The sequence below is a fragment of the Pogona vitticeps genome, chromosome 4, assembly GCF_051106095.1.
Source record: "Pogona vitticeps strain Pit_001003342236 chromosome 4, PviZW2.1, whole genome shotgun sequence".
Taxonomy (NCBI): Eukaryota; Metazoa; Chordata; class Lepidosauria; order Squamata; family Agamidae; genus Pogona; species Pogona vitticeps.
The window spans coordinates 210318746-210332836 of record NC_135786.1 but is presented as its reverse complement, the minus strand read 5'-3'; the positions used below and the strand labels follow the sequence as shown (position 1 = coordinate 210332836).

The following is a 14091-nucleotide window of genomic DNA, read 5'->3' as shown; positions in this document are numbered from 1 at the left end:
GCCCTTAATGGGAAAAGACTATTTATTCTTAAAAGAGCTTGCCTCTGTCTACAGTGGGCACATTATCCTGTTCTTGTTTTATAACTGATCAGTGACAATCCAGCTTTCTTTGCAAGTCTGATGTCACAGACAACTGAAAAAAAATGTATGCCTGGAGGCATAACATTGAAAGAATAATTTATTTTATATATATATATTCACATGCATACACAGGCTCAAACATGCACACACACAGGATTCCTCCCACCAATACAAAATGAAATAATTGCTATTCTAGGCAATATGGTGGTTTTGTAAACCAAGGTTTGTCTCCATCTTGTTTAGCAAAACAAAATCAGTTAAAAATAGAGTGTTTCTTTAAAAATTCAAGACATCCCCTTCTAGTTACTCTCTTGAAGGGCCTGGTGTTCTATCGGTACAGATGAATGGTCCCAGGGACTCCGAGCATGTTTACCTTGACGTAATGTGTCTTCATGTCATATAAGAGGCTCCCATGTACAGTATTGGGTCTGACTTATGATCAATTGTTAGTAGCAGTAGTTTTCCAGGATTTCAGGCAGAGGTAAGGCAGCCAATTGTGCATACTACCCATTATATTAATATACATGCTATTTTTATATGCAGTCTTTGAGAAAGTGTTGTACAGTTGTGCCTCGCCTGAGGATGTTAATTCATTCCAGCGAAATCGCTGTAGAGCGAAAACATTGTCAAGTGAAATTAAAAAACCCATTGAAACGCATTGAAAACCATTCAGTGCATTCCAATGGGCGGAAAACTCACTGTCCAGCAAAGATCCTCCATACGGCTGTCATTTTCGGTGCCTAAAGTGAGAAATCCATCTTAGAAAACAGAGGGGGGCTATTTTCTTCAGCCGGTGGACATTTTGAAACCTGACAATCAGCTGTTTGCTGATCGTTGCAAAGCGAAAATCGGTTCCCAAAGCAGGGAACCGATCATCGTTAAATTAAAAAAAACATTTAAAACATCGTTTTGCGATCGCAAAAGCGATCGCAGAAACGTAATTGTACAGCAATTTTGGCATAGAGTGGGGCAATCGTTAAGCAAGGCACGACTGTAATTTAAAGAGGAATACAAAACATCTCACTACAATGATGACTGGATGACTTAGGGATGCTTGTTCAGTTTGCTCTCTTAATTGTGGATGACCACCTTCATGGAGCCTCCTGTTCTTCCTTGCTAGGGTTCTTTCTCCTTTAGCCAGACTGGACATCCCTTGAAACAGAGTACATGTTTAGATAGAGGGCTGTGTTTTCTAAAATAGGACACATGGCCCACAAAGCGAGGTATTGAAGTGGAAGTATCCTGAGTTGGGTTTTCCTTATACATGAGAATCTTCCAGTTTTAATGGAATGTGGATGTCATTCTAATCTAAGAAATAGTGAAGTAAACAATTAAATATTTCCAGTTCCATCTATTAATGGAATACATGAAGCTACTTCATGTGAACTGCTTGACTGTTTAGACTTAAGTGCTCATTCTAGTTGTTAGTTCCAGCAAGAGTAGACCCAATAAATGAATGGGATTTAATCAACATTTGTGTAAGTCCCATTGATTCAGTTGCTCCACTCTAGTTGGGACTTTGAATTACTGTAGATTTAGTCCTAAATTTCCTAAAACTTCATAGGAAAAATGGACATTTATTTCAAGTTTTCTTTGAGGATGCAGGAACAAAATAAAGCTTTTAGACTGCTCCCTACAAAAATACAGAATATAACAATTCACGATCACACTTTCAATCCAAGTATGTTGAAGCTATGCATTTAAAACTATGCTTATTAACAAATCCTTTGCTGTGATAATCCTGCAAACACAGATATTCTATTTCGAGCACATCTAAATGTGTTCAAGGAAGAGCCTGTGGATTAGAAGGTGGGAGCTGCGGACAACTAAGGTCCCACTGTATTGCAGAGCTCCAGTAAAGGCAATAAGGCAGAAGGTGAACTTGGATTCAAATCAGGTTGGGACAAAGGGTAAAGAGTCAGATTTTTAACTCCAGTCTCAGAGAGAAGTCACTGAAGGGCATTTTCTGATACAGCAAAGTGGTGAAAGAGGAAAAGGAACAGGTGGTGAAAAACTCTAATAATTCTACTGCACTCCCATTTTGTCTGAAACAGAATTTTCAGGTTGCTACTCAGGTAATGGGAGGACTCTCAAATTGGAAGCCCCCTGCATATCTTTTTGTAGGTGTGAAATAAAAATCTCCTGTTTAGGAAGAAGGACTGGGGGAGAGAGATCCAGGGAATCCATTTCTTCCAGTTCTTCTGTTCCTCTGGTACCCCATGCAAAACTACAGTCTGCCTTAAAAGCATATGATTTCAAAGGCATTCTTGGGATGCAGTGAGGAATGTATCCCAGTGGCTCTTCTTCACGCTTGATGTCTGAGTCTGGTTGGAATGAAAGAAGGAAAGGAGCCCCCTAAAACACAAGGCCTTTTTTCTCTATTCCTCGGCTTAAGGCAATTAGCTTTTTCAGTAATGAAAAATGTGACTGAACATTTTCGTATGATTATGAAATTAGACTTTCATTAGAATGTGATTATCTAAGGGTTTGGGGAGGGGTTTGGGAGGGGGACCTTGAAATACTTTCAAAGGAAAGCACGCACATTTAAAAGTTCTCCAGAGGCCCTGTGGGTTGGATCCAGTGGCCCCTTTACTCTGACTGAAGGTTCCTTCTGTTGGAGAGAGGAACCCTATGGATCCAGTCCAGGGGTTTCTAGTCTTGGGTGACCCAGGTGTGACTGGATTGCAACTCCCAGAAATCCTGGCCTGCACACCTACTGGTGGAGGCTTCTGGGAGTTGCAGCTCAAAAACCTCTGGGTTAGCCAAGGTTGGAAACCACTGATCTAGTCCACTTTTTCTTCTCTCTGGTACTGGAATTAACACTTCAGAATTCCAATTTATTCCAGTGTTGTGAGTTCAGAGGAAGGATTGTTAAACATCCAATTCATTGGCTTCTGATAAATATTCAAGTTATTTGATTTTTTTTTAAAAAAATCTCCCTGATGTTTAATACAATATCTTTCATTTTAATTCAATAATGGATGTAAATAATGGATGTAAATAAACTTCAAACTTAATCTTTTACAGCTTGCTCAGATATTACCAACAGAAGAGAACTTCCTCTTATTCTTTAGGTGCCAGCAGTTGAAATCAAGTGAAGACTTCATGCAGGTAAGCTCTCAGAAAATCAATTGTGTGTGTGTGTGTGTGTGTGTGTGTGTGTGTGTGTGTGTGTGTGTGTGTGTATACCACATATGTATGTATGTATGTATGTATGTATGTATGTATGTATGTATGTATGTATGTATGTGTGTATGTATGTATGTGTGTGTGTGTGTGTGCATGCCACATATGTATGTATGTATGTATGTATGTATGTATGTATGTATGTGTGTGTGTGTGCGTGCGTGCGTGCGTGCGTGCGTGCGTGCGTGCGTGCGTGCGTGCGTGCGTGTCTCTGTGTGTGTGTATAATATATATGCATGTATGTTTGTATGTATGTATGTATATTTGTATGTATGTTTGCCACATATGTATGTATGTATGTATGTATGTATGTATCTATCTATCTATCTATCTATCTATCTATCTATCTATCTATCTATCTATCTATCTATCTATCTATCTATCTATCTATCTATCTAACTTTTTGTTTTAAATGAATAATTTCTCAATTCCAGACATGGCGAAAATATGATAGTGACCATAGTGGCTTTATTGATGCTGAAGAGCTTAAGGTAAGACACACCATATATTTATTTTTAAAATATACTGTATTAAAAACCCTTCATGCCCTCTAGTGGGCATAGAGGGTTATTATGCCAGGTTTTGGCATCCCTTTGAGTTTGTTTCTTTGTTTGTTTGTTTGTTTTTAACATTTACAAGAATTCTTTTTTATTTTTTGGAAAACTAAAAGTGATTGGAAATCACTTGAAGCGGTGAAAAAGCCAACATCTAGCATAAAACAGCTCACAGGGGCAGGGTCAAAAACTGAAAACATTGCCACCTAGAGAGGCAGCAGGGGATTTTCTGAGCATTTTTTAAAAAATTAAATAGTATGTTGCCTTGGGATGTGTGAAAGACAGGCCCCACTTTGCCTACCATTGGTCTAAACCAGTGGTTCTTAACCTTTGTTACTCAGATGCTTTTGAACTGCAACTCCCAGAAACCCCAGTCAGCACAGCAGGTGGTGAAGGCTTCTGGGAGCTGCAGTCCAAAACTCCTGAGTAACCCAAGGTTAAGAACTAGTGGTCTAAACAAGCAGCCCATTGCATGGAAATTGTGTCTGTATTCTAGCGCTGTGCAGATAGTCACTCAAAAAATTTCTTCCCCTTCCATCTCTCCCTAATCCTGTGCACCGGTGTTTCAGGCATGTCTTAACCCTAGGGTAGCTATATTACATGACCGGCTGGGTTTTACCTGGTTTTTAGACATGCCACCTGATGCTTATTTAGCCCATCAGCTGGCCTGGTTTCTAGGTTTTCTTTTCTTTTCTTTTTTTAATGTAAGTCTCTTATAGAACTGGAGATGTAAGGCAAATTATGCAGTTACTATTTGGGTCAATAGTTAAAAAAAAAACCACCCACATGTTTCTGTGTGGTTAGTCAATGGCTGAAGGCATCTACAGTTTTAATAAGATCTTATAAAAATGTTAACTAAGGACACTGGGTGAATATTTCAACTGTCTGGTTTGTACCTCCAGATAATACACAGAAAGCAATTAGCAATGAATACTGGCTGGGAGGGTAGGAGAGCTGCAGTTAAAAAAAAGGGAGGGGGAATTTCTAAATGTTGATGGTATGTAGCTCACTATATTTTCTCGTTAGGAAGAGGATTCAACTTGATGTCCCCTGGGATCCCTTTGAGCTTCGCCGTCTATAAGGATTCTCTGAAATCTTTACTCATGTGTATATAATTAAAAAACGTGGTGGCGCTGTGGGCTAAACCGCAGAAGCCTGTGCTGCAAGGTCAGAAGACCAAGCAGTCGTAAGATCGAATCCACGCGACGGAGCACCCGTCGCTTTGTCCCGGCTCCCGCCAACCTAGCGGTTCGAAAGCATGCAAATGCAAGTAGATAAATAGGGGCCACCTCGGTGGGAAGGTAACAACGTTCCGTGTCTAAGTCGCACTGGCCATGTGACCACGGAAGATTGTCTTCGGACAAACGCTGTCTCTATGGCTTGGAAACAGGGATGAGCACCGCCCCCTAGAGTCGAACACGACTGGACAAAAATTGTCAAGGGGAACCTTTACCTATATAATAAAATATGTACTATATAAATAATAATAGCAACAATAGCAACAATTGCTTTAGAACTGCCGAGCTGGAACGGATCCTATAGATCATCAAGAGTATAGTTCAGTATGGCCAGTTCAGTATGGAAAGGGACACAATGGCTCCAAATCTTGGCAAACCTGGACTAACCAGGGTGTAAGGGAAATATAGAGTCATGCAGAGAGCAAAATGTTCCCAAAATGTAGTGGTTGCTGCCAGTCCCATTACAGTTCGCACTCCATGCAGCCTTATCTATAGCACATATATGAGGATTTTTCCCCAGGTTGAATATCACTACTGGTGCTTGAGGAAGGCTTGTTACCATGGCCATGCATAGTCCCCCCCCCGAAAACCTTGTACCACCTCTACCAGATCTTGTCTTACAAGAAGACAAACAAGTACTAACCCTAGTACTTATCCTCCTACTGTGCTCCATGTGACATGATGTGCCTAAAAGCAGTCAGCCTCTGACTCTTTGCCCTTGGCATTTTGGTGTTCACCACACATTTATGTGTAGCTAGTAAGCCCTGGGTGCCAGATGGGAATGGGTGAAGATGAGTGCCCAGGTATTTTAAAAAAATCAAATTTGCATGAGCTTCCATGGAGATTTGCCCTTCCACCTAGAGACCCAGGCAATAGAGATTTATAGAGGTTGCAGCTTGCAAGCTAAGATTTAGCAACCTTACTTATTGGGGGGGGCGGGCGGGGTAGGCACAGTGGAGACGGAAGTCAGTCCTCTCACTTCCTCCAGATTCCACTGTTTCACGAGTGCAAATCCACTGCTGGTTCCAGGGATGGGGATTTGAGTTGCTGGTCTTACTGCCAAGTTGGACTTAAGTTGCACCTATGACTCAACTCAGACTTGACTTGGGATTTTTTTTATTTTTTATTTTTAAACTTTTTTTTAATTATATAAATCCATCCATACTGGTTTAACATCATGTCACCAGGGTACAGCTTATAATCATTTGTAAAACAACTACTACACACATTACACTCCTAATCTATACAACATCCTTCTAACCATTGATAGAATAAGTCCCATGTTTGATAATATTTTGTATCTTCTTTTCCTTTGATTTTCAGTGTTAGTCTGTCAATTTCGGCGCAGTCCAGTATCTTTTTAATTATTTCTTGATCCGTAGGTGTTCCTTCATTTTTCCAGTACTGTGCATAAATAATCCTCGCCGCTGTTAGAATATGCAGTATTAAATATACATTTTGTCTATCAACACTTTCTGGTATTATACCTAACAGAAAGAGCTCTGGCCTAAAATCTACATGTTTTTGGATTATTTTAACAAGCCATGTATGTATTTTGTACCAAAAATTTTTTGCTTTATCACAAGTCCACCAGAGGTGATAATAGGTTCCAGTTTTTTTATGACATTTCCAACATTTACTTGACCTGTTAGAGTACATCTTAGCTAATCTATCAGAAGGTAAATGCCATCTATAAAACATTTTATATAGATTCTCTATAAGATGTTGCCATTGTCATCTTATAGTTTCTAAGTCAATATTGTACCCAAAATTTTTTGCCCCGGGATTTTTTTTTAAATGACTCAGACTCAACTTGTGACTCAGAACCTGCACACCCCTCCCTTTTCTGAAAAAAAGAGGACATGTTTTTAATAGAAACTACAGCTTGGGTCTTGGAACTCAAGACTTAGTGCCAAAGACTTTGACTTGGACCCAAAGTCTTGCCAACATCCCTAGTTGTATCTTGCCCTGGGACTGCGTTACTGGGAGTTCCTTCCTGCAAAGAAAGCAACAGCAACTAGAAAGTTAAGTATCATGTAAAAGGATTCTAGCTAAGCTTTCTCCTGACATGCAGGGTTCGATGTGCAGGAAGGATATTCAGTCATGCATTTCAGCTCTTGCACTTCAAGGCAGTACAGCCCAGGAATATTTTGTTTAATGAAACTGTTTAACTAGAGAACCTCTCTGAGTGGCAGATTGGTAGTTCCTGTATTTTGACAATTATTTACATTTATTTGTTCTAGGACAGCCTCCTCCAGTGTTATGCCCTACAGATATTATGACATAAGCTCCCTGAATCTCAGTTCCCACTGGATATATTATTTCATGGAGTTCATTAGCTATGTCTTCCACCAGCTCCATGTTACAATTTTGTCCTTGTGCTCCTGCCCATTGCTACTGTGCATCATTTAGAGCAGAACTTTTCCTTCCTAATTAATGATATTACAAGTTTAAAATCTGGTCCAAAATATCAAAAAAGCAAAATACTGTACTCCAAAGAATAGTTTTAAGAGGTTAGAACAGGTGTATGTGTGTCTAGTTTCTAGCCGATGGGCATATCCAATTCCCAAGGTCTTCAAACTTCTTTCTTAATAGGGAATTTTAAATGTCACTAAACTAGGACAATCAGCTGATCTACTGGGAAAACGAAAGTGGGGTGTGTTTTTCTGAAGGTCAGCAATGCAGCCTCTTTCCTTCCTTCAAATTTGTCAGCAAAAAAATGGAGAATGTGGAGGTACAGAACCTGTCTTTGAAGGCTAAGACTTTCCTCCAAATAGGTGACAGTGGCATTCAACTCCAGGCAAGAGAGCAAACCAGTTTAAATGAGAGTATTATTTTTACACAGGTACCGTAGCTGTGCTTAAGAATCACATTATCTTAGGAAATTGAAAGACATCTAGATGGAGGGGTGGATTTTGAAGAAAGGAAGTATGAAAAAAATGCTGCCTTCTCCCACACTTGTCCTCCCACATGTATCTCTCTAGCTTGATTGGGTATTGTACATGTAACACAATGCCACTTATAACATTCCCATGTGGGCTGATCAGTATTCTTTGCCCCATCAACAGCTGCTGGACCAGTCACATGCTTAGAAGGGCAAGTGGAAGACTAGATTTAAACTCTTGCCATGACATTCTCAACATAGCCAAGCCAACTGACGGCTAGGATAGCTGCTGGTTTAACAGAGCCATATATGTGCAGTGTAGGATCAGAAAGGTTTCTCTGTTCTGTATCAAAGGAGGGTTGAAGTGTGTGTGCATGCATGTATGCTCCTCCTCAAAATATAGTCTAAGGTGTGACATAAGAACTGAAATGATCACTTTAACTACCAATAGGAAAACAGAAGCCTTGTGTTTCTACAGTATGAATGTTGTTTACTTTTTTTTTCAATTTTTTTTATTTTTTAACATAATGGGTGACAGAAAGGAAAAAGGGAATTGGAATTAATGAGGAAGAGGAGAGACAATAACATGCTAACATCCATTCTATACCTATTGCTATATCAAGATTTTAGGTTATTCTGTTTACTCTTTTCTGCCTTCTAGATTATGTTGTATGAATGTTGTTTACTAAAGGTCCCTCAACTGCTTCCTGCGGTGGAGGCAGGGATGGAGAAATGAGGGGGTCTCCTTCCCCAAATTCACTACCTACTTGCACCAGAGTCTGGGACACAACCTGGGGGCTACAGCAAGGAGGTGGTGTATCTCTCTTGCTTGTGCCTGCAGAACACAACAACTTTAGCTGCTGGCCTGTATACTTGCATCAGAACTCTTCATGGCAGACAGCAGAGGTCCATTGGGCCTAAACTACACTGAGAGAAAATAGGATGGGTTCCTGACTCCCCACTAATTGATGTAATGGACCTAAGGGTGTCACTCTGAGGCCCTGCCTGCTGCACACCACAACACAGGAAGAGCCCACAGCATGGAACTGTGCTGTGCCAGACCCAAGATTCCTGCCAGGCCATCGGTGTTACTCCAGCAAGCAGGCTGAAGGGAGTATTCATTTGGAGTGAAATTGTGTTGAATTTCGTTCCAGGTCTTCTCCATCCCCTACTTCTGGAGTATTGAGTGATGGGAAGTTATGGACATTTTGAGCCCACTGAAGCAGTTGCAGTATTTGCCTCTTCCTAAGCCCTACCATCCTCTACAGCAATGGTCCCCAACCTTGGGCCTCCAGATGTTCTTGGACTTCAACTCCCACAAATCCTGGGAAATCCTGGACAGCAGAGGTGGTGGTGAAGGCTTCTGGGAGTTGTAGTCCAAGAACATCTGGAGGCCCAAGGTTGGGGACTGCTGCTCTATGGTGTAGAAACAGTACAGATGTTGACTTCATGCCTCAGCTTTAAATAAATTTATAATCAAAATTGGGGAAAATATTTTTTTAAATTATTATCCCTAGTGGCCAGCATGAGATTTTGACAGTGGCAATTGTCTTTGAGGTGTTCTGGGACCTGTAGCCCCAAAAAGTAAATTTCCTGTCTCTTTTATACCTTCATTGTTAAATATGCTAAATAAGTGCAATCCTGCATATGTTGACTCTGAATTGCAAAACACTTCTTACTGAGTTCAATCAAGCTTACTTCTAGCTAAATGTGAATAGAATGAGACCATTTATGCATAAAAGGAAATGGTAAAGTATCCTTACATATTTCATCTTGAAAATGAATGTGAATTGAAGAAAAAATAATCTCTCCCTACTGCTAAGCCAGGTAAATTACCATTTTTGACATATTTGTTTTGTTACAGAGCTTTTTGAAAGACTTGCTACAGAAAGCAAACAAGCAGATTGAGGATTCAAAGCTGTCAGAATATACAGACATCATGGTAAGAGCAGTAACAAGTTCCTATTTCATTCAGGAAATTTGGTTTCCCTCTATCCATACTAATACATTCAAATAGGAACTAAAGCATGTCCCTTTCACTGATTTATGGATTCATTGGCAACATAAGCTTCAAAGGCACTGAGCAAGGAAAGAGAAATGCAACATCCCAATGTAGGAAGCTTTGAGGTACTCATTAGGAGAATCTACCAGATACTCCTTATAGTGCAGCCTAAATTCAACTCAACGGGGCTTTTGCAAGCTCCTATAGAATGGAGACTATCTGGCTACAGTGGTTTTCTAGATGAAACTTAGGAGAAATTCAACTGTACTTTGTATTTTACATACACAAAATGCCTTCTGAACTTGTAGGACCCAGTTTGGCACACTGGCATTGTTCAGGTTAAATTTCAGCGTAACCATATTTTTTTAAAAAAGTATTATTTTTGTACAAAGTTACAGCACTAGTCTATTTACAGGAAATCAGCATTCGCACGTGTCTGCATAGTGTTTTGTTGGTGGAGAGATAATTGAGTCTCAAGGGAGAAAGGTATATGCATAAGACCACCTTTTAGAAATCAAACCTGTGGGTATGAATTCAGAAGTGCCTTCCTGTGAATGCAATGGTATATATTTGGATCCAGCAGATGAAAGCGGGGAAGTATTGGATCTCCACATTGCCACCACCAATGGTGGTTTCCAACTGGTTCCCAACCTTAGGTCCTCAGTTGCTCTTGGATGACCACTCCTAGGAATCCTAGCCAGCACAGCTAGTGGTGAAAGCTTCTGGGAGTTGTTGTCCAAGAACATCTGGGGTTCCAAATTTGGAAACCATTGGTGTAGACTATCAGAATATTGGAAAGGGAAATGAGACCAACTAAAGTAGACCCATTAACTCAGGTGAGCCTGCATGAGCCTAGTCTTACCAAATGCCCATTAATTTATTGGGTCTACTCTAGTTTGGACTAACAATTGGATTTAGGTTGTTGCTTAAAATGCCTGCTGAAATAAAATGAGTTTCAATGTTTCTGCAACATCAGGCAACCCAATGGCCAAGTGTACTTTTCTAATGAGTCCAGTTCAGTTACACTCGTCTGCAATATTGCCAGGAGACAAAGTGATGTTGATTTTAAGAAAACTTTGTGTTTTTTCCTCTAATCTTGCCCAAAATATTCACACATCTCCCCAAATAATATTTCAGCTCAAGATGTTTGATGAAAATAATGACGGAAAACTGGAATTAACTGAAATGGCCAGGTATGTATATTTAGAGAAGAAGAAAAATTGAAAAATATGAACATTCACTGTACTCTCTGTGTTGTAGTGGATAGAGTAACAGACTCAGCACTTTGAATCCCTACTCAGCTATGGGGTTAGCACTGGTAAAACCACTCCTTAAATATTGCACTTACCTTGAAAACCCTGTTACAGTCATAATAAATTCAGTCTCATTCGATTGCACATGTAAGTTCATTTTTACTTGATTGCGCATAACAGAGTGTCAATCTTTAGATGAAATGTAGAAGGAAAGCATTGCCTCATATGTAACACTGAGAAAATGGCATATATGAACTACAAAGTCCAATGCATTTAGGGAATAAAACCTTCTCCTTACTGAAATTCTTCCTAAAAGAGTAGTCTTCTTTTGTACAAACAAAATTATTTTGTTTTATTTTATTATACTTTTCGTTGTATTTTCTTTTGCACCTTTATATTTTATGGATGTTGTTAAGTTTTTTGTGATTATGTTTTTGTTATTGTTTACTTGTTGTAAACCACCCAGAGTGGCCTTGGCTGCCAGATGAACGGTATAGAAATCACATGCATACATGCATGTGTGCGTGCGTGCGTGCGTGCGTGTGTACGTACGTACATACGTACGTAGGTACGTACGTACATACATACGTACATACATACATAGGCACTGCTGTCCTATTTGATGTAGGCTGCAGAGCTGAAGGCAGGCAAACTGCATTATCCAAAGTCCAACTAGATGACAGAATTCACATAGTGAAGTTTGACAGTTTATTCCTATCCATTTCATTTCTGGTTTGGATATTTTTTAAAAAAACTATTTTCCTTCTATTGGAAGTAATTTACACTGGCTTCAGGGCTGAAGTATAGGTCTCTGTCTTTTGGAATACACCCTGGGAATCTAACCCCAAATCCCGCCCCCCCCATTTCTAATTCACTCCATTTTTTCCTTTGCTGATGTTAAGAGTCCCTACATTAGGAAGGTTATAAGCTGCAGTAGTTTCTCTTGGAACTTCAACAGCATGCTGAATGTTGGATCCCTTCTCCAGCTGTAGATCTCTCTGGTTGTCCTCAGAGGGAGAAATCTAAGCAAAGTCTCTAGAATGCACTCCCAGACACCATAGGATTGCAGCTAATGAGATGCTTCCAGAGAAAATCTTATCTAATATTCAAATTCTTCTAATGAAGAATTTAATTGTTTTGAAACAAAATAATTATTTTAAAGAATAAAATAATTTTAATAAAAATAATGTTTTTTCCCCCCAAAGATTGCTGCCGGTGCAGGAAAATTTTCTCATTAAATTTCAGGTATGCAGCATCATACTGCAAAATTGAAACATTATTATTATATAAGCAGATAGCCCAACTGCTTCTGTTCTAATACTTGTCATTCTCTTGAATATTAGGGAGTCAAAATGTGTGCGAAGGAGTTCAATAAAGCATTTGACACATTTGATTCAGTAAGTATACCTTTAAAAAGAAATCTATAAAGCAAATGTCAGTTTTCTTACATGTTCTACAAGCTCAATTTATCCAGCTGAAGGGTGCAAGACAAAATGAATGCTAAAATCAGCTGTGTCATCTCATTCTTTTTAGGATGGAAATGGCTATATAGATGAAAATGAATTAGATGCTTTGCTGAAAGATCTCTGTGAAAAGAACAAAACGGTAATTCTGTTTTTCTTCATCTGCATTAAACATGGATTTAAATAATACTTTAAAAGACGTAAGATAGAGAATAATAATGGCTGACTTTGAAATATAAGTCAATTTATTTAGGTTTCTGGATATAACAATGAGCACTAATTATCCTTATCTTACTGGTGTTCACAGATTGGAATAACTTGTTGCAGCTAATTGTGGCTAATTAATCCTGGGTTTTGTCTTGATTGCATACTTGTTCATGAGTTTGACTGAACAACTGAAATGTGTTTGGCATCCTGTCAGTTAGTCAGACACCAAGAGATTCTAGCCAGGATTCCAGCTAGAATTCTGATCGTCTTTGTGCAATTTGCTGTGGTTAAGTGCAACTAATTTATGAGGTGTTGGGGTACATCACCGCTGCATAGTTCACAGATTGATACATGCCCCAACACCTCATCAATTAGCTGTAGTACGGGATGCAAACCTTAAGCAGACACCAGAAGGATTCTGGCCAAAATCTGGAATACCAACCCGCATGGGTTTATTCCAAGAATATAATTAGCTATGTACAGTATTTTTTAAGTACACTGTTAGCACTGTAAAATCTGCCAAATTGTTCCTTAGCCTCCTCTGAGGAGGAAAACAGGAACCATTCTATGTTCCTCCTCTAAAGTAGGTATGTGTTCCAGTGTAGCTTTTGGAAAGGATACACCAGGATAATAGTCACTCTTCCCAAGCGATCTGCCACTGTCCCTTTCGAGCAGCCTGGCAGACAACAACAGTAAAACAGAAATTTCCACTGGGGAGCCATGTTAGTCAATCACAGCAAAAATAATAGTCTGTGTCACCTTAAAAGAAAAGGGTCAAACCAGGCAGTGAACCCATCATAAAAAGGGGAACACCCTTAAAGGATTTGATTTGTAAAAACAAAAACAAAAAAACATATTTTGAAAGTATTATTAACATGTTAAAGGTCACTTTCAAAATGTTATTGTTTGGTTGGCTTGTCTTCCAGTTACTATGAAGGTAATGTTAAGGTTATCATGTTAAATATAACATGTTATTTCCACAATGTCATTGTGTTAGTTAATCTAACCTATGGTGAGTAAGGATAGGTATTTTGGTACAAAAACATCTGGAAAGTCACAACTGTCCATCCTATTGTAGATGGAGATTTTCTGGTTAAGATCTAATATTATATATAACATATCTGGTTAGGATCTTATATTATATATTGCATGTCTATATTTTTGTGTGAATAGTTTTGGAAGTACAGATAGAGCAAGCAGAAATGGGCAGGCAGCTGATATGT

General features: G+C 39.2%; 1 protein-coding gene across 1 annotated transcript in view; it reads left to right on the top strand.

The window, feature by feature from the left end:
• The window catches only part of CALB1 (calbindin 1), a 30882-nt gene that overhangs the window by 14822 nt on the left and 1969 nt on the right, over window positions 1-14091 (top strand). Inside the window, exons 4-10 of the mRNA XM_020813809.3 lie at window positions 3109-3192; window positions 3702-3758; window positions 9808-9885; window positions 11083-11138; window positions 12404-12443; window positions 12542-12595; window positions 12732-12803. Coding sequence (XP_020669468.2) covers window positions 3109-3192; window positions 3702-3758; window positions 9808-9885; window positions 11083-11138; window positions 12404-12443; window positions 12542-12595; window positions 12732-12803 — 441 coding nt within the window. The remainder of the gene's footprint in view (window positions 1-3108; window positions 3193-3701; window positions 3759-9807; window positions 9886-11082; window positions 11139-12403; window positions 12444-12541; window positions 12596-12731; window positions 12804-14091) is intronic.